Here is a 20,726-nt window from a genome sequence, read left to right on the forward strand (position 1 = left end):
AGGTCTCAGTGATCCACAGATTAAAGAGCTACTGTGGCTCTTTGCAGGTGGCAGCTCAGAGCAATTTCTGATTTTTCAGTGGCAAACCTGGTCCAGGGACTAGGGCAGGGACCCCTCAGCACCCTGAGACTGGTGACAGCTCTGTGCTTTCACTGGAACAGGATCACTGTGGTTGCTGTGCTTTAAATCAAATATTTTCAGACACCCTGAGCACCTCCAGGCTGCTTCCCTGGGAGCCAGCTCCTTCCAGCTGTGATTCCCTGTCCATGCTCTCTGCTCCCTGAGGGCAGTGTGGCCTCTCCTGCTGAATCAACCACCAGAAAAAATGGGGCACAGGCTGAGCCAGGTGGTGTGGGTGGTAAATGAAGCATTTTGGATGAAAATTAACAGTTCCTGCAAATACAAAATCTCAGCAACATGAGGAGAACACTTCCATCCATGTACAGCAGAGCAGGGACAGCTCAATGGCCACAGCTGCACTGGCACAGAAAGTTCCTCTGCTGCTTTTGCTTCACATTTTTATGAGAAATGAGCTTTTTATTGAGGGGGGCAAGGGAGGTGTCCTATTTTTATTTTGCCTGGAAATATGTTTGGCTCAGATCCACAAAGGCACTTCATGTACCCAGTGACCTTGGCCTGGCCAGAGTTAATGCCCGACAGCCCAAAGGCACAGCTGGACTAAGGATGCTCCAATCCACCTGCAGGAATTCTGGCTCATGAGAGGCATGGGAAGGGAGCAGTGGTGGATGCTGAGCTGCACTGGAAGCTCTCACATGTGCACAAGTGTTCTGGGACCTTCTCTCTGGGTGTTACAGCACTGAGAGTTTCCCTCTGTTGCTGCTGTGAGAGTTTGGGTCGGTTCCAGGCAGCCAAAGGGAGAGATTCCATCCTTTGTTGTGAGGATAAATGTGGCCTGCAACCACTTGGCAGCACTGCCAGGGCTGCAGGTGAAACCCTGCTGCTTTCCAGCCCTGATTAGCAGGAGGAACAGGGCCAAGGATAACCCAGAAGGGAAGGGATGGAGGGAGGAGAGAGGCAGGCCCTGCCCAGATGGCAGGAGGTGGCCCTGGCTCAGCTGGGCCCTGGCCAAGGCAGGTGCAGCAAAGCTGAGTGGGGCTGGTAAAGGAGAAGCACCTGGGACAGGGACTTGAACTGCTCAGACTCGTGCTGGAAGTGCCCAGAGCTGAGACACTGAGCTGTAGCTAAATTTGGACATTGTGTAAACACTGCAAAGCCATCCAGAGCTCTCTGGTGATTTCACCCAGGTCTGGGGCTGAGCTGCTCCAATGGCAGTGAAATCCAGCACTCCCAGGGAACCATTCCCTGTGCTTGGTGGGCCCAGAGTCATTCCTGCAGCTGCTGCCTGCAGCTCTTGCCAGCTGGCAGAGGAGATGCTGCAGGAACAAGATTTCTTCAGCTTTTCAATTAATTTTACACCATATTTGTCATTATATATGCCAGAGAAATGAAACTCTTGGGGTCTTGTACCCCCCTTTTAGTGCAACAGAATTTAAAAAGTATAGAGTTGATTTCTGTGTGATTCAAGTACAATTTTCCAGGGATAAAAATATGAAAATTACTACTGGGGGGGAAAAAGCATTCACAGCTTCTGGGGGTTTGAGGGCTGCAGTGTGCCCCAGCCAGACCAAGCTTTAGGAGTCAGGTGAGCTGCAGCATCCACCTCTCACAGCTAAAACCTGCACTTGTGGAGGCTCTACAGGGCTGGCAGAGCAAAAACCCAATTGTGGGGCTCGTGTCCCCAAGGCAGAGTGACACTGGCCTTGGTGGCTCTGGCTCAGACCAGCCAGGACCATTGGGGCACTTCTGCCTCCTGCATTTTGATAACTGCAAACAGATCTGGAAGCAAACCTGAAGCACTGGGCTGACAGCCCTGTGAACCAAAGTGATTTAAAGGCAGTAAAACCTCTGCTCTAAAACCTTGGTCAAGTCTTTTCTCAAATCTTTCAGGAAATGGGGTTTCCATGCTGGGCTGGCCAGTTCTGACCTGGTTTTCCCATCCTCACAGTCCCTCCCCTCAGTGCCTGGAACACAGATTCAGTTTCACACCAGCAACTGGGCTAAGTAAGACTTTTTCCCATCAGAGAATACAAGCTGCATCAAACAATTGATGGAATAATTTGGGTATTACCAAAGTGCTGTCAAGTATGAACTTGGAGAACAACTCAAAAAACAGACACAAAATTATTACTCCTAAATGAATCCAAATATTAAAAAATAATAATAATAATAATTAAAATAAAGATCCTATGACTTGATGTGAGCAGCACAATTGGGGAAACACCCCCCAGCAGGTGAGTCTTCCCCAGTCAGTGTCCAGCCTGGAAAGGAAACACCTGGAAAGGAAACACAACGGGATCACAGCTGTCACACCCCCAGGGGTGAGCTGCACTCAGTGTCCCCGCTCAGGTCACTCCTCTACCAGGCACGACATTAATTACAAAAATAAAAATAAAACCAGAGCTGCACGAGTCCATAGTGGTCATGTCTGAGCCCTCGTGGCCCCGCTGACAGGGCAGGGCAGTGCCAGGGTGGGCAGGGCTGGGCTCAGACGGTCACCGAGGCCGCGGGGGAGCTGATGTTGATGGCAGTCAGGTGCTGGTTGTGCTCCGAGGGACACTTGGGGAGGTCGTCGGCCTTGCAGAGGATCTTGGAGAGGATCTTGCGGAAGGTGCAGCGGAAATCCCGGATCCTGTAGGCGTAGATGATGGGGTTGATGACGGAGTTGGCGTGGGACAGGATGATGGCCACGTACATCACCCACTCGGGCTTGGAGCTGGAGAAGTCCTCGTGGAAGTGCGTGATGCAGTTCAAGATGTGCAGGGGCAGCCAGCAGAAGGCAAAAAGGCCCACGATGATGGCCAGAGACTTGGCTGCGTGGACCTCCTTCTGCAGGGTGGTCCTGGAGTTGCCCATCAGCTCGATCTGATGCAGCTGCTTGCAGGCCACCATGAATATCTTGATGTAGATCCCCAGCATGATGACGAGCGGGAGCAGCACGCAGCCGAAGAAGTTGAAGTAGACCATGTAGCTCATGGTCACCACGTTCTCAAAGAGGCACGAGATGAAGCAGCCCTGGGGCTCTGTCCCTGTCTCGTTGGTGGTGTTGGGACAGCCACTCATGGCTTTGTTCCAGCCCATCAGAGGGGTCAGTCCAATCCCAAAGGACAGCAGCCACAGCACTGCGATGAGTCCCCTCGCCCTCTTGCCGGTCACCAGGCTGTTGTACCTGCAGCCCCCGGGACAAAACCACAGCAAATGTTACATAAACGAGCACCGGTGACTTCCCTGCAGTTAAAGGCATCAGTGTTTTGGTTAATGAGACAAAAGCCACACCCACGAGGGGGCCTCACCTCTCTGATCGCCCGAGGGGCAAAACCTCTCACCTGTGTCTCCACCCACACGCTGTGGTTTGGGGACGTGACTCATTTACTATTCCTGAGAGGCGCCAGGCACTGCCCCAGCCCACAAACCCCCTGCAAGGGGAGGGAAGGGACTTGGAGGCTTAAAAAAAGCTTTATCACTGCGTGATCCTAAACCACCAACTGCCAGCAGGGCACGGACAGGGAGGCTCCCTGTGGCTGATGCTCTCTGGCTTGGAGCAGCCACTGCTGGGCACGCTGGGGCAGCTGCTGGGCCAGTTCCTGGGCTGACCCCGTCCAGCTGGGGCAGTGCTCGTGCCCAGCTCTGCCTTGCAGTCCCACGGGGGTTATGAAGAAGCTCTGCTGTGGCCCAGGGACAGGTTGGTGCAGTGCTGAGCCTGGTGCTGCCCCACACCTTCCTCATCCCACTGAGTCCTTTCATGGCCCCTCCAGCCTTCAGATGCTCAGAGATACAAGCAGAGCTGGAACCTGAGGCAGCAAAAGTCAAAAGTCTGGTTTGGGAGCAACCAGAGCAGCTGCCAAAATCAAAGCATCAGTCAGATCCCTGTCTGGAGATAGGAAGAACCTGCAAGTGCCAGAAGACAACATGAGAAACCCATTCCTGTCCTCTCCACAGCCAGGCAGAGCCTGCTGGCTGCCACACGTCCCCTCCTTCCCACACCCTTCTCTCAGTGCTTGTTTACTCTGGCTTGGCTGCCCTGCTCCTCCTTTCCTAAGAACGTTTGTTCTGATTTTCTTCCGGCCGTGAGGCAGGGGAGGGTTTTATTCCCACAGAACTGCAGCTGTGCCTGTGAATCACTGCACTGCCTCGTGTGAGTGAGCTCCTGCTCCTCCTGCGAGAATGGGGGCACAGTGGGGGTCAAAGAGGGGCTGGGGGAGCCCTCAGCTCCTTCTTCAGGCATCAGCTGGGCTGGCTGGGAGGATGCAGGAGCAGCAGCCACATTTAGGTGCTGCTGAATTGTGGACACAGTCCATGAGTTGGTGTCTGAAGGGTAGATCCAGCCACTGAGGGGCTTCACCTGCATTTTTCTCTCATTATTAATAAGTTCCAATACTTAGAAGATGAGAAGTTCTCAAACAGGAAATCAGTGAGGCCAAGCCAGTTGCTTTTGAGACCCCACATTGAGTTTTCAGAAGCTGGAGCTGGTCTGGGCTTGTGGGACCTGAAATCATTGAGATTTGAGAAGTTGACAGAAATCCAATCTCTTGGCAAAGTGTGAGTCTTGAGCTACAGCCCTGGCCAAGCTCAGTCAGTGCTGCAGAGGCACCAGGAGCTGCTGCTGTCTCAGCTCTGCAGTGGAAAGGGAACACTGCAGCTCTGCCTCGGGCTTACCCTGCTCAGAGGATCTCTCCAGGTGCTCCATCCCAAAAACTACCATGGTGAGACTGGAAATGCCAAAGGACCATTGTCCAGAAGCAGAAACTGAAGGAATGGAGGGGTTTATGAGCTCAGGAGCAGGAGGAGCCACCATGACCATGCTGAGGTCCCAGGCTGGTGACATTTGGTGCTGCCTCTTGCTGGAAACACTTGGCCCCACATAAGGCTTCTTCCATCTGCTCTTCTCCTGAACTCTTCTAAGATAAGGCTTGGCTTGAAGGTTTACAAGACCAGTCAAGAAGCCACTGGATGTTCCAGTGGCTGTCCTGGTGGCCTGTTTATTTTAGAGCTGCTGGCTCCTCCCAGCAGAGCCGCAGAGGGACGTGGCACGTGCATTTTTACATCTCCTGAGAGAAGATGTGAAAACATCCTGGGCTTCCAGCCTGCAAGAGCCAGAGCTGAGCAGTGGGGAGGGCTGGAGGCTCAGGATAGAGGTGGAGATGGTTTTTCACAGGGAACAACTGCCCTGCTCAGATTAGTTCTTCATTTCCCCAGAATTTGCATGGCAAAGGCCTCCCCCCATCTCTCCATCCAGCTGATGGTCACAGCTGTGGCCAGCCAGAAGAGCCCAAGGTGAAACTGAGAATAGCCTGAAGTCCTAGAGTTGTTCATTAATTACCTTCATACACTTATTTGGTGGGACCCTGCCTGTGTTGCCCTTAAGTCAACACAGGTTAAGTACAAGCTTAAAAGAATAAATTAATGAGTGTCACCAGACCCAGGTATGAGGAGTCTCACAAGCTCTTCCCTAAGCTCCACAAAACAGGGTCAGACAGTGAGGAACCAACAGATTTTCACAGCTCAGAATTCTCCAGCAAACACCTCCTTCATTCTCTTTTAGACTTAATATTATTAGACAAAAAAAAAAAAAAAAAGCCCATTAAAGTAAATTTACTCACCTAAGTCTGCTCAACTAATGTATAAAACATATTGAACCACCTCTACACTTCCCCCCTGGAGGCATCAAATGTTGCCTTAATGTAAGTAACAGCTGAAGATTTTAAAATGATTAATTGGAATTAAATAACCTGGCAATGTGTTAGTTCCTTCTAAAGTGTCTTTACTGGTGCAGTCAGCTTGAAGGCTTTAATTACCCCAGCTCCCACCCCTGCCCTCCCAAAGGAGCCCTGGGAGGCCGTGGTGGGGTGAGTCAGGCTCCTGTCCTGATGGAAGGAGCTGAGCACTGGCCACCAGTGTCACTGCAGGAGCACAAGGGGCTGCTTGAGGCACAGCTCAGCTCTTGCAGTGTCCCCATGGGCAGCTGGGGCTGGACAGGTGTCCCCTGCTCCTGGTGGCCCTCCCACAGCAGCATCCCTGTGGGCCCTCCAAAGCCCAGAGTTTTCCTGGGAGAGCTCACAGCAAACACCAGAAGAGCCAGTTCTGGTTGGAAGCCTCGCTCTGTGTGTTGGAGGATGGTTGGGGATGGGATTTTTGCATTTCTGCTGCCATTTCCTGGGGCTGGGAAGCAGCCAAGGTGCCCAGGCTGGTGCTGAGCACAGCTGGCACAGAGAAGGACACACTGCCAGCCCGGCCTGGCAGGAGTTTGGCTCCCAAAGGCAGGAACTGAGTCATGTCCTGCACGTCCCTGGCATCTGCCACCAGCCCCTGCTGGACCCCGGGGAGCTCAGCCCAGCCCTGCTGCCCCTGAGCTCTGCCAGACAAGGAAAGCACAGCAGGAGAAGTTCAGCTTTTGGGTGAAGGGCTTGGGGCAGCTGGAGGAAACACTGGAACAGGGTTATGGCCACATGATGTGTGTCAGAGAGCAGGAGCAAGAGAGCCTTGCCTGTCCCACATCACAGCCTGGGGGTGCCACCCAGCCCTGGACTGGCCCTGGTGTCCCTGGGCCAGAGCAGAGCCTGCTCAGGGACTTTGGGTTCTCCCACTGCCTCCAGAGCAGGATCAGCCTCTGATGAACAATTCCAGAGCTTCAACTCCAAACCCACACAAGGCTTGTGCTCCCCAGCTCCCTCCCCACCCTGCCCCGTGCCCAGGCTGCTGGATGCAGGGAGAGGAGCAGATGGAGGCTGCAGAGCTGGGACCAGGCAGGTGCTCTGGTACAAACAGCCAGTGACAATTCATGTATTTCTATTTTAAGTGTGAAGGGAAATGCACAGACACCTCCATTCACAAGGGGTGAGAGCAGCTCTGCTGCCAAGCATTGTGTCCTTGTCACCTCCTCACAGCTGTACTTTGCATCTTGCTCTTTTTTTATTATTTTTTTTTAGCTATAACAAAATAAGCACCATTGCTGCCTCTGTGCTCCATGCACAGCCACAGAATGGAGATCACACAGCAGCTGAAATGTCCTGGCAGGACATTTGAAATGAATCATAAATTGCACCTTAGAGAGGAGGGGGGGAAAGAAAAAGAAATGAAAAAGAAACAAGGAGAACAAAAATAAAAGAAAAAGAAAAAGCTGTGCTGTTGAAGCAGGAAGGAGTTGGCGGCCAGAGCTGTGCTCAGTGGTGATGCTGTCAGCTGGGGAAGTGGGACATCTGTGAGTGTCCCTGTCCCGGGCTGACAAATCACTTCCTCCTGCATCTGTCCCCATTGTGCGGGGACAGCAGCAGCACTGCCGGCCTTCCGCTGGGAGGGACTGCCACACTGCCAGTGTCACAGTGTCACAGTCACAGTGTCAGTGTCACACTGTCTCAGTGTCACACAGCCACACTGTCACACTGTCGCACTGCCACACTGTCACACTGCCACAGTCATACTGCCACAGTGTCACACTGTCTGTCACCCACCAGCCCGGCTCAGGTGAGCTCACGGGTCAGGAGCAGGAGGAGCAGAGGGACGGGCACCCCCAGCCCTCTCGGGTGGACGGGAGTGTCCCCTCCCTGGTCCCTGTGTCCCCAGCCACGAGCCGGGGCTGTCAAACACCTGCAGGTTTAAAACCTGCCCGGGATATTCTCATCCATGCCCTCACCCCTCCTGTGAGCCCTCCCTCCCCGGCTGGCGACAGAGCCGGGAGAGGGACAGAGGGACAGCCCCCGCCTGGGGACAGGGGACAGCCACGGGGCTGCGCAGCGATGTGGGAGGGAGGAACACGGGAGATATAAAACCTGCAAAGGCACACGGCCGGGTAATCTGGGGGGTCACTCGGGAATCTGCAGCCGGGGATGCTGCGGGGGGCTCGCAGCCCTGCACTACCAGAGCGGGCCCGAGGGGTTTGCAGGTGAGATCTGCCCCTGCTCGCTGCTCGGCAGGGTGAGAAAAAGCGGCTGAAAGCCACGCTCAGACCCCGGAGGTGTCAGCGGGCTGGGCCAGGCCGAGCTGGGGCAAAGAGAGGCCAGAGAGCCCCGGAGCACAGGAAGGAAATGAGCTCAGCCCCTCGCCCTGCGCGCTGCTCCCACGCTCCGGCAGCCCCCGGCAGCCAAACAGCAGCAGCTGCCCCAAAACGGCCCTGTGCCTGCAGGAGTGGGACTGGGGTGACACTGGGGTGACACTGGTGAGGAATCAGCATGCCATACTGGTGTGATCCTGGTGTGGGACCAGCGTGCTCCCGGTGCTTTGTGTTCCTGGGTCTGCCCTAGAGCACGGCCCCACGGTTCTCCCCTGTTTGAGGCCTGAGCTCCTCCTCAGCCCCCCGGGGCTCTGCGGCCCAGCCTTATCAGCCCTATCAGCCTGCTGGGGCCTGGGCCTGGGGGTTTCTGTCCTCCCGAGGCTCCCCAAGGGCCAGGCCTGGCTGTGCAGCACCAGGGGCTGAGTTAAAGGTGCGGGGCAGAGGGGAGATAGGGGCTGGGGTCAGGGGCAGCTGTTTGGGAGCGATCCCGGGTCCCACACGGCGCTGCCCGCTGCCCCTCCCAGCGCCGGCTGACGGCGCTAGCAGATAAGGGGGGATGGCAGATCCCTGCTGGATCTCTCCTGCAATGAAAGGGCTGCAACCCCCTTCCCAAAGTTTCCAAAGCGCTGCCCCACCGGGCTGCTGCTCAGCTGCCCTGGCTGCAGAAGCCCCAAGCCCACCCAGCCCATCCCAGGAGCCCCAGGAGCCCCAGGAGCCCAGCCCGTCCTTCCTCCCTTCCTGGGCACTTCCAGGCTGGACAGAGCCCCCAGCCTGTGCCAGCACAAGAGGCACAATCCTGTGGAAAGTTTGAGCAGTGGGAAAGGGGGACATGGCCAAGAGCTGCTCCTGTCTGTGCTCTGTACCTTGTCCCCAGCAGCTCTGGTCCCAGTGACACCAGTGCCCACAGGGCACTGCAGGGTGGCAGAGCAGGGACACCCACAGGGACACACCCCCACTGATGCACTCCCAGGTTATTTGTGGCTCCTGCCCAGGCCTGATGTCATCCATTGGATTAGGAGTTAATCCTCTCTTTGGATTGCACAAATTCCCTAAACTCAGTCCTTTCTGCAAGCCTGAGGACTGACACATCTGTAGGCACAGCTGGAGTCACCAATTCCTGGCATCTTGTGGATCAAATACAGTAAGAGGAGTCCCCAAACCCCGCATGGTCACTGCCTGGGGCAGCCCAGGGCTGGGGCAGAGCACTCCTCAAAGACTCGGTTTTGTGGTCTGTGCTCATTGCTCTGGCAAACAGCAAATTTCATAAAAATCTCAAGCAGCAGCTTGATAATTAACAAAGCAAAAACTTGCAACTTCAAGATAAAACAGTTTCTGACAAAACATTTCGGTTTTGTGTATTTTTTGCAGGGGGAGGTCAAAAGATCTTCTGGAGCAAAATTCTGCTGGATTTCAGAAGTTCCTTTTTTTTAAAAAAAAATCTTAAAATTAACCTGTGTTTTTTTACAGACTGAGCTGGCCAAAACAGAGTAAAAACCTTCTAAATCCAAAAATCTGGGTCTGCCTCAGCCTGGAGATCAGTGCCCTCAGCCAACAGCCTGGAGCCAGCCCTGACATCCCTGATGCTCTCTGGCATCCTTGCTGTCCCCCAGCTTCTGCAGAGGGGGCAGAGGTCCCACTGAGGTCCCAATTCCTTTTCCTGTCAGGACTTTTGTTTTTTTGGGAGGGAAGTGGCCTCGGAGGTGCGGAAAAGATATAAAAATCTGGGACATGCATTTTAAGGAAACCAGGCTGCTCACAGCTAAAAATAGCTGTGATTTCCCCTCTCTACTTTATTGCCACAAGGGCACATGTTGTTGATTTTGTTGTTGTGTTTTGGCTGCACCCAAAGGCTCAAGCAAGTGGCAGCCCTAGGAGAGTCTCCCATGTCCCCTGGGCCCAGCTTGGCTGCCACAAAGTTCCCTAAAGATGTGACAGCTCCACTGCTCAAGTGAACACCCCAGCCCTCCTGCCCCTGCTGGGTTTGTGGCACTTCAGTTTGTAACTCAGTGCCAAGGACTCCTCAGTAACCAAGGAGTCACAGCATCCTGGGGGTGGGGAGGCTCTGGAAGCAGAATTGGGATGCTCAGGAGTGGGCACAGCATGGGAGCCACAGGGGAGCAGCAGAACTCACCAGGGGTTCAGATGAAGGGCAGTGCAAGGACAGGAGGAAATGAGGCAAGGCACAGGGAGGAGGAGCAGCTCTGTGTGCTGATGGCACTCACAGAGTGGCAGGTGAACACCAAGAGGATTTTCTCAGCTCCCCAGTGGCTCCAGTCCCACTTGACATCAAACCCCACCAGTTTTCTTTGCTGAGCAGCAGGCTGGGATCTGACAGGGATCTGGGAACAAATCCCTGCAGGGGAACATCTCAGAGGGAGCCCCTCCTCTGCAGCACAGAGCCTCAGCATCAGCCAGGCCCCCTCTGGAAAGGATGAGGAGAAAACAGCAACAACCCAAATGTAATCTGTTGTTTTAACGAGGCCAGCAGGAAGGAGCTGCACTCCTGCCTTCCTCATGTCAAAGCCAAGGGGGGCAGCAGCTCCTGTGGGACACTGGCAGGAGCAGAGGCAGGTCAGGGCAGCACCATGAACAGATCCTGATCCCATTAACTGATTGGGAACCCATAGGAGGATCCTCTGGCTGCAGGAGGGGCAGCAAGGGCTCAAAGATGTGCAGAAAGGGAGAGGATGTGGCTGGGATTCCAGTTCATAGCAAAGCTTCCCTGGAACATCAGTCCTGCACATCTGCAAGGAGTAAAGCTGAAGATGGGAGAGAACTAAACCCAGGACAAGCAGCAGATCAGCTCAAATCCCAGGGAACTGGGGATCATTTTCCCAGGGCTGGTGCCAGCTGAGGTGTTTGCCAGGCAGCAGCACCACATTCACTGTCCTGCAGGAGGTACCAGTGCACAGTTACTCAGTGTTTCACTCTCCTTTTGCTCTCTAAATACAGATTCTCTTCTCCCTCCCTAATTCCTGACACGTTTGTTCCAGGCATCCATCCCTACCTACAATTTTTCGCCATGCCAAAGGATTTGGGTTAATGCAAATAAAAGGAAACTCTTTTATTCCACCTACAAATCTTATTTGGCTCCCAGCTACGGGACTGTGGGGTGAAATCCAGCCCTGGAGGAAGCCAGAGAGCAAAAACCTCTGTGCCAAGTGCTCTCTGCAGGATGGATTTGCTGCTGCTGAGAGATGCTCGATTCCCTGGCTGGGATATTCTGCTTGGAGGAAGTGCTGGGGGGTTGAGGCTGGCAGAGAAGAGCTGGGATGGAGCTGGGCACAGGGATGGGCACTCAGGGGTGGCAGCAGCCAGGAGGGTGCAGGGACAAGGAGCTGCATCCTGGTGATGGCCAAGGGAGAAGGGAGCCAGAGAAGGGCTGGGAGCTGCAGCTGCACAGAATGGGCAGCGTGGGTGGGGGCTTCTCCACAAACAGAAAATTCATCAAAAGCAAACAAGTGAAATATGAGTTTCGAGAGACACAAAGAATTCATGGCTTTGGGTCAAATTCAGCAAATATTTTTAGCCAGAAGAGGGAGGGCTCTAAACCACCATTTTTAAAATAAGATTTTTGTTCTGTAGTTCTCCAGATGAGAAGTTGTCAGTTCCTTCCCCAGTGAGGAGGTCTTGACCTCAAAGAGCAGCACAGCCACATCGGAAGGGTTGGGCAACTCAACCCAAAATCTGCCAGGTTGGTCAGGATCACTTTGCTTCACTGAAACCTCCCAACATCCCTGTTCCAGTTTCACTGAAACAATTTTCCTCTTCCCCATGGGATTTCTTGGTTCAGCCACAGAGCTGAAAAATCCATTATTAGCCTGGCTGTAATGCAAAGTTCTGCTGTGCACCCCAGCCCACAGGCCTGCCCAGCCTCTCAAACAGCTCTGAAAGGGTATTAAATAATGTGGCACAGCCAGTCCTTAATGTCCCTGCAGAGCTTTCCACAGGGAAAGCTGATGGAGCACTGGATGTGACAAGGACACTCATCTGCTCTGCAACAACCACATTATTTATGGTAATCACTGGACAGGGCTGGGCACAAATCATTTTCTTAAACATTTAGTACTTCATGGCCTGGTATCAGCCTCTGCACTGGCCTCCAGAACTGGTGTTTAAATGTGAAAAGCTTTTCCTACAGTCTCCATTCCTAGAAATTGATGATCAGCTTCCCGTTCCCACAGCACAACCCTGCTTCCAGAAATGGCACGTGCTCCTGCCCAGAGAGGGTGGTGGGAGAAGTTCCTCCTCCTCCCTGCCAGCAGCACCATGGAATAAAGGTGCTGAAGAGAAAACTCCAACCAAGCCTTGCTGGGAAAACCCGGGTGCAGTCCAGAAGGGTTTTGCCTGTGTAGATTTATAACCTCCTCTATCCCCTTTTGATCTTGGCTGTACAACTAAAAAAAGCCTTTCAGTATCAGTCCCTAAATCTCCTGTCACCGAGGAGTGGCCTGTCCATTGTCCTGCTCCTTACAGGGAGAACCCCCCCTCCTTTGGAAGGAGTTTTTTACTTGCTGCTCCCTTCTGAGAGCACTGAAAGAGGCCTCAATGCCAAGATGGAGTTAAATCCAAATTTCACACTTTAGCCAGCCTAAGATGGGACTCCTTGCTCTCCATTTGTGTCCAGCTTGAAAGGACTCATAGGAATAAAGATGTTTGTGCAAATGGAATAAAAGGTTGGGAGTGAGATGGGGTGAGGAAAGCAAAGCTGGGAAAGAATCCTGAAGCAAGGCAAAACTGCCCTGGAATGAGCTGTCCTGATGGAGAGCCGAGCAAACCTGCTTGAGAGCAGGAGTGGGGGAAAAAGAGTGGAGGAAATATTGGAAAGTTTCTTCAGTTGGCAAAGCCACTTCCCTCTGGGAGCACAGGAACGATCCCTCAGAGCATTTCTGATCCTCTGCTTCCCCCCGGCTCCCAGCAGAGCACAGACCCCTCTCCACAGTTTCCTCAGCTGCAGAAAGTGCTTATGGAACAAAAACAGAGTTATTGCCTGACAGCTTGTGGCCAGGGGTGTGATTAAACTGAAATTCAAAAATCTGACCTGCTTCTGTATCTGCTGCTGTGCCGCTGCCCCACCAGCCCGGGAAAGCCCCGAGTGAAGGGATGGAAAAGACACCACAGCATTTTCCGGAGCTAGGGTGACTCTGTGAGCCCGGCTGGGTGGCTGGGAGGGTGAGAAACAGGGTCAGGGCTGCTGGAAACAACCTGTCCCTGTCCCCGTCCCTGCTGTGCTGCAGGTCCGCGGCCGCTTGCGCGACATCCCCCGGAATTTCCACGCGCCGCGCTGGCATGACACACAGCCACAGAGCCACGCTGCTCCTCCTCGGCCCGATGACTAATTAATATTTGCTCAACCTCTGCGAGGTCTCAGACGCAAGGTGCCAGAACAGGGTGAAAGGGTTTTCGCTTTCGAAGTCGTTTGAGGGTGACTTCATTGCTGGTGCACGGGGACGAGCGGAATCCAGGGAAGCTGCGGCTTTGCGGAGTTCAGCTGAGGTCCCTGTTCCACAGCCTCTGCCCCCCGCCAGTCCCTGGAGCTGTCCTGCACTCCCGGGAGGATCCATCAATAGCTTATTCCCAGGGAAGGACAACTGAGTCACGGAGGTAACTGAGATGAACAAACTCAGGTGGTTCACAATGCAAAGTCCGGGGTTTGGTGCACTTCAGCTTAAGGAAGCTGCTGCACCAGCCCACTGGAGAGGCCCCTGTAACTTCTATTCCATACAGTTTTCCCCATTTTAATTCAATTCCCATTAATTAGAAGGAAAACAATTCATGTCTTGGATGCTGCACTTGGATGAGACTGAACTGTAAAACTCTAAATCAGCCATTTGAACCTTTCTGCTCCCCTTTTCTCCTTTCACAGTAGGAAATAGGAGAAAGAGTGGCTGCTCCTCTGTTTAATTACCTGGGAGATGCCTGGACACCGCAATACAGGGGCTGTATAAATACCTGCACAGATGAGCCACAACCATCCCAAACACAGCCTTACACCACTGTGGGCCCGCCCGAGAAACCCCTGACCCTCCCAAGGCAAACATCCTCAAGAAACTGAACTTCCAGGTGTATTCCGAAGCAAAAGTAGGACACTGATCCCATTCCTGCAGAGAGTGAGTGACAGTCTGGTATTTCCCCCACCTGTCAGCAGCAAAACTTTTGGGGTAGCACTAGAGATTAGAAGCTCCTGCACGCCAAGAGCAGGAAGATCAGACCCGGGCTGTCAGGGAATGTGGCTGCCCGCTCCCACTCCAACTCTTACCTCAGTGGGATCTTGATAGCCAGGTACCTGTCGATGGCCACCGCCAGCAGGCTGAAAATGGAGCTTTGGGTCAGCACCAGCACGAAGCAGGCGAAGAAGAGGCAGCTGTGAAAATCCACCTGGAAGCCGATGCTGATGGTGATGGCGAAAGGGATGGCCAACAACCCCACGGCGATATCGGCCACGGCCAGCGACACCAGGAAATAGTTGGTGGCGTTCTTCAAGGTGCTGTTGATGGCCACAGCCCAGCAGACCAGGACGTTGCCAGCGATGGAGAGCACGGCGATGATGAGCTCCAGCACGATGTAGGTGGTTTTCATAGTGTCCATGGCGAGCGCCCAGCGCCGGGAGCAGGCGCTGCTCATGGGAAGAAGGGACTTTCCGCCGGGCGCCCTCCCGCAGGTACCAACACGCCCCGGGGCAGCCGAACGCCCATGTCCGGGCTCCCCGCGGCCCTGGGGGGCCGGAGGGGCGCGGCGAGCCCCGGGTCTCGGCCCCCCGCTGCCCGCACCGCCCGGCCCCCGCCCGGCATCCGCGGGTCCCGCTCAGCGCCCGCCCGCCGCCACCGCCAGCCGCGGGGCCATCGGGAGTGCTCCGCCCGGGGCTGCTCCGCCCGGGATGCTCCGCCCGGGGCTGCTCTGCCCGGGGATGCTCCGCCGCTGCCGCCCGCTCCCCGCGGAAAAGCCGCTGCCGGCCGTGGCGGGGCTATTTCTGCTCATGGGGCGAGCGGGGCGGGGAGTGCGCGGCGCGGAGCCATTGGCCGGGACCCGGCGGCACCGGCACCGCGCCCCCGCAGCGCCCGGCGCCGCTCCCGCTCCCGCACCCCGGCACGGCTCCCCCGACTCCCTCGGTGCGGCTCCGCCGAGGATTTTGCACAATTCGGAATAAAAAGTTGCCCTCGCTGTCCCCAAACTCCAGGACTCCGGATGCTGCTGCTGCTCCGGGACAGCGGAGTTGCTGCACCGAAAATAAAATTCGCCACCAGCAGAGCGCTGACCCAAAGCAGGAGATTTCACAAAATCCTGGCAGCGCTCGGTCTCTGTATGGTTATGGCACAGCGGGGCATTTCCTGATGTAAGAAATGGCAAAATACCACAGATTAGCAAACGCTGTTACTCAGAGTGCTGAAGTGGTTTAGTTTCAGTCTAAGAAGCTTAAAAAAAAGTTGTACCTGAAGGGGTTGTCTGCTCTGGTGGATCTTAAACCAGCAGGGAAGGTGAAGATAATTTAATAACTGGTTACCTTTTCATCGCAGGTTTCATGCTTTATATTGTGTTCAGCATCAAAACACAGAACAGGATTGAACTTCACACCACTGCCAAAGCATCCAGCAGCACTAAATAGCCCATAGTAGAAGTGGAAAAAAAATTAAAACAATTAAAGAAAATAAACCTTCCTGTAGCAAACAGAAAGTAAAAGATATTGCCATTGATTTACTTTTTTTTTTAAACAAAGTTGTAAACTAAATCCTGTGGAAGGGAATGTTTTCTGAGGATCCAGAGTTAAATCAGGGCAAAAAACATATGGGAAAAATAGCATTGAAATGATTCCTTTGGGTGTAGTGCAAATGGAAACATTCCTGTTGACCAGCAACGCTTTGGGTCAGACAGATACAAAGGGGGACTGTTAATTTACATTGAACAAAGTATTTTTTTATCCAGTTGGACAGCTCAGGATGCTGAAAGAAAGCTGTGCCAGGGGTACATTTCATTTGATGGGGACACACAGAGGGATCTGCACAGGGAGCATCGCTGCCCTTTGCTCTCCCACCACCACCTTTGCACTTTGCATTCCAGGCACTCTGCTGTCACAGGGAAGAACCAATCCCGTGATGGCATTAACAGGGAATTCAAACCTTAGTTTTTGCCTGGAAGTGCCCTGAAAGGAGCAGCAGAGTTTGAGGTGAGCTCAAGGTTCACAGCCCCGGGTCTGGCTGCTCCATCAGAGCTGGCTGGATCCTGAACTTGCCCACACTGGTTTGGTTTATTTATTATTTTGGGATGAGTGCAGTTTCCCCCGTGCAAAGCCTGTTATAACCATGTGAGCTATCACAGAGAAGCATTTTCCCCCCAGAGGGATGGATTTACATCAGGGTTTTTGCACACATTGTTTTCCCAGGGCAGGAACATGTGCCAACAGCCACCTATTGCTGCTTTACAGCACTTCAGCAAAACCAGAATTAACTTTCTGCAGAGGACACATTTTATTAGAGAAAGATCTGCTTTTATGATCATGGAAGCACTTATTACAGACTGAGCTCAGGGAAATTGTGGTTTGTCAAGTCAGACACGAACAGAGAAACCATTATTTCAGGTTCTGATGAATAGGTTGTTTGGGCAAGGTCTCTGTGAGACAGGTAGCGAGGCAGTGAATATTGTGGATTTTGAATTACAGGGAGATTCGTGGCTCTCCAAAGCAGCAGAATCAGTGCCAAGGTCCAGTGGTTTATTCTGGCAGTAACTGGTGCAACTGAGCTGACTCCCAATACAACTCCTGCAAGGGGAGCCAAGGACAAGTGTGCTCAGCTCTGTTCTACCAAAGTGGTTAAATCCTGCTGGCAGGAAAACCAGGATGAGCCCATTCCCAGATCCTGCCCTCCAGCTGTGCTCTTTGAGCCCTCTTTAAATACCTGGCATCACAAACCCTCCATGAAACACCAGCTGAGGTGCTGCGCTGTGGAGAACGAGCTGAGCACTGAGAAACCCTGCAGCTCCCGGGGGATCCACAGGGGAGAGGCTGCAAATTTATCTTCTGGAATCTGTAAAAGGAGCAAGGAAATCACAGAACCATGGAGGCAAACACGGCCCAGAGCCGGCAGCCCGATGGGCGATGAATCCATTCAAGAATTGGAGTGCAACAGCACCATGGCAGCAGTGGAGCCCTGCTGGATGCTCAGATGTCAGACGTACATGAATCACCACTACTATTATTTTCCTGGATTCCACTTCCCTCCAGGGATTCGCCTCCCAACACTCACGTAGGGAACAGCAGCAGCCCCGATCTGCTGCTTTCAAGTGCAAGAACTGCCCGGGCTCCTTAGTTCCGAGGGAAGCCGATTGAAAGGGATCCCACGTTGCGCTCGGAGCTGCGCTGGGAGAAGGGAGCGGCACCCTGGGGCCGCCACAGCCGCTGTCCCCCCGCCTTGGCAGGAGCCCCCCAGCCTCGTACGTGCTGTTCCTTCTGTCACTGCCGTCCCGGGGGAGCCGAGCTGCCGCTTCGGAGGCCGAGCTCTTCCTGCAGCCCCTGTGATCTCTCCTGAGCAGGCTCCGGCTGCTCCGAGGACTTCCCGAGCGAGCTGTGCCTTCACACCTCCAGCGCTCTTGGCCCAGGCACAAAGAGCTGGAGAGGAGCCCCAGTAACACATCCCTGCACACATACCCAGCCAGGGCCCGGCCAGCCCGCGGGACAAGGCTCTGAGCACCAAGAAACCTCCCGAGCCAGGGAGATGTTCTTGCTGGTCTCGCAGCCAGATTTGCCAGCTCAGACACTCCTCAGCAGCCTCAACAACAAATTTTCCTCTCTAAGCCCACAGAGGTAAAGAACAAGCATTGCAGTGGGAGAATCTCTGCTGCAAAGGGACACAGATATCGTCTGGCTATCAAAAATAAAGGTGGATGCCATACAAGAAGTCCATCTGTCTTGCTGCTTCAGGCACACCATCATATTGGCTTTGGCAGCCCTGCACCGACCTGTGAGTGCTGCAATAGCGGGCAGAGCTGCCTCTGGTGGCTTTGCAAGCAGAGGAGCTGCCACCCATCTCTTCCCATGGAGGGCAGCTCCACCCCAAAACTGCCCTCGACACGGGGGAATGGGAAATCAGGAGAGACAGAGGCACTGCCACCAGCCTGGCAGCGCTGGCACTGCCGCCCCAGCCCCATCCCCATCCCCACTCAAGCCTCCACTGGCACTTCTGAGCTGTTTTCCTGGACAAGACAGAGCCCGTCCTGAGCCTGACTCCAAGAAAGGATTCCCAAGACACAACGCAACCCCTAAACCGCAGAGCAGGTACAAAAACCGCCTTTGGAATGGTGCTGCCAGCGACAGGCTGAACTGCTCGGTCTGCCCAAGCCAGGTGAAAGGAATGGATGGGTTTGGATAACTTGCAGGCACCTCTGCATGTTTATTGCCCACATTGTGTTGAGCATTAGCACATCAAAGGCTCCTGATGAGCCCTGAATTAAATGATGAGGAGAGGAATGGCCCAAGGTGAGGTTGGTAACTGTAGGGCTGCAGGCATTTTGCTGGAAGAGATGGAAAACAAAGAGTGAAATTCCAGGGAAAGCTATTTCCATACTGGAGATTTCAATCATTCGGCAAAACCCTTGGAAAACCAAACAGAAAAACTTGGTTAAGATCGTAAACTGTGGATGAACAAACTTGGATTTTCCTAGTCCCCAGGGTCATTGCCAGATAATAAGGGTGTATTACCCCGGAATCTCAAACTGTGCTTTAAATTATCTGCAAGAACTCATCTCACAACAATGCAGGTGTGTGAATTCTTTAGAAATTGTTTCATTAGAAAACAAAGAAGTCACCACAGGACTGAAAAAAAAAAAAAAAACCCATAAACGGCTCCACCAAAGTGGTTGAATTAAAAAGGATTTTGGCTGAGCCGAGTCCAAGGTATGAGAACATGATTTTGAAGAAACTTTTCATTTTTTTCTCTGTGTTTAGTGTTGTGTACTAACCAGCTTCTGGGGTGGAAAGCCAAGTGCCTCTTCCAGCAGGATTTGTGAAGCAAAGCTGCTGCTCAGTCCCCACAGTGCCCAGCCCTGCACAGGGCTCCCAGCAGGTACTGGGCCCAGTGTCTCCCTTATGCTGGTGGAGCTGGTACAGCCAGAGAAATCCATGGGAAGCGTTGTGTTTCCAGGCCAACATCAGCCCTGGAGAAGCTGGACAGGCACTGATGCCCTTTGCAATTCAAACAAGCTGTGATTGCTTCGTTCAGGGCTGAGCTGCTTCCTGGGCAGAACATTCACGAGCTCCTATGCCCAGAACTTGCTGAGTGTCCTCTTCACTCCCAATCAACACTTCACAGCAGAAGGAGAAGTGGTTCTGCTCCCTGACATCAGGGAAATGAGTCCTCAGCCCCAGCCTTTAAAGCAATTCAGGTTCATATACAGATGTGACATTTGGAGCTCCAAATGAATGCAGTGAAAGGTCTTGAATGGGTACAACACAACTGCTCTGAATATGGAATTATGCTCAAATACTAGAGAAAAGCAAGATTTAGTTCAAATCCCTCAGCTGGCTTTCTCTGTGCAAGATGAGCTCATGATTTATAAGTATCTGTTATTATTATTATTATTGAGATTATCTGTGGCTGTCAGAGGACTTAGAAACCTCTTGTGTTCCAGGTCCCAGCCAGAGCTCTGAAAACCACTTTTGATCCTCAAAAATCAGGCTCCTTTCACAAGTAGGGCCAGGCAGGTCACCCAGGGGTTAAAGAGCAGCTTAGCTGTGGTGAAGGGAAGCTGCAGAATACACACAAAAATTCAAATGAGCAAATGCAGGGGCAGGACCAACCTTTCTGTGCACAGCAGCTGCCAGCAAATACTGAATCTGCACTCACAGCCTGTCTGAACCCCAAGGTCGTTATTGCACAGCCCCTGCTGGATTGCTCCATCAGAGAGGAGGGTTTTGTTTCATCCACGCTCCACAACCACTGCAAAATGAAACCTGGTGCTGTTGAAGCCCAGGAACTTGGTTATTGTGGATTTCACCCTTGCAAGACTCCATCAGAAACTCTCTGAGCTCAGTCCCTCTGAAAGCAATGTCTAATCAAAGCTGAAGGGGAGAACTGGCCTGCACCATCCCATGGCAGATCATTTATTATTTATATTGACCCCTCTGCAAGCCTCAGACAGAACTCTCCCCTTCCCAGAAGGGCTCTCCAGGGCTGAGCTGTGCAGAGATTCTTATTTATGAATAAATTATTTTTATTCAGACACATTCGGGTTGCCTGGGCTGAACACTTTCATTCATGGCTTTCCCTGGACCTGCCCTGGTTGTAGTTCAAATTTGGGTAAGGAAAGCGACAAATGTTCTATAAATGAAAAAAACCCAGGAGTCATGGTTGCAGCCTCACTTCCCAGGAATTTCATCCTGTTGGGAGAATGCTGGGAATGTCCTGAGGAATCGCTCACCTGGGGAGCTCCTTTGTCTCCATGATTAGAGCCTGGGAGTGGCTTCCTGTGAGACAAAGGATGAGCTGACCGAGGAGGCAAAAGTTACAGCACATCAAGGTGGAACAAAGGTTTGAACTGCTATGAATTCTTTTTTTTTTTTTTTTTTTAAGCCAAGAGAAGTTTTAACGGGAGCTTTGCACAGAAGGTGTGCAGCTGTGTGGAGCAGGTTAAGAAAAGCATTTGCTCCCATGTTAATTCTCTTAATCTTGTTACT

At 53.1% G+C, this 20,726-nt stretch overlaps 1 protein-coding gene across 1 annotated transcript; it reads right to left on the reverse strand.

Moving 5' to 3' along the window:
* Nucleotides 1-47: 47 nt before the first annotated feature.
* Nucleotides 48-14,852, reverse strand: ADORA2B (adenosine A2b receptor). The gene is made up of 2 exons (XM_009094773.4): nucleotides 14,325-14,852; nucleotides 48-3,247 (listed from the first exon to the last, which is right to left on the reverse strand). The coding sequence occupies exons 1-2, from the start codon at nucleotides 14,687-14,689 to the stop codon at nucleotides 2,566-2,568; spliced, it is 1,047 nt and encodes a 348-aa protein (XP_009093021.3). The 5' UTR covers nucleotides 14,690-14,852; the 3' UTR covers nucleotides 48-2,565.
* Between the last annotated feature and the right edge of the window lie 5,874 nt (nucleotides 14,853-20,726).

Source organism: Serinus canaria, chromosome 19 (genome assembly GCF_022539315.1).
Source record: "Serinus canaria isolate serCan28SL12 chromosome 19, serCan2020, whole genome shotgun sequence".
Classification (NCBI taxonomy): domain Eukaryota; kingdom Metazoa; phylum Chordata; class Aves; order Passeriformes; family Fringillidae; genus Serinus; species Serinus canaria.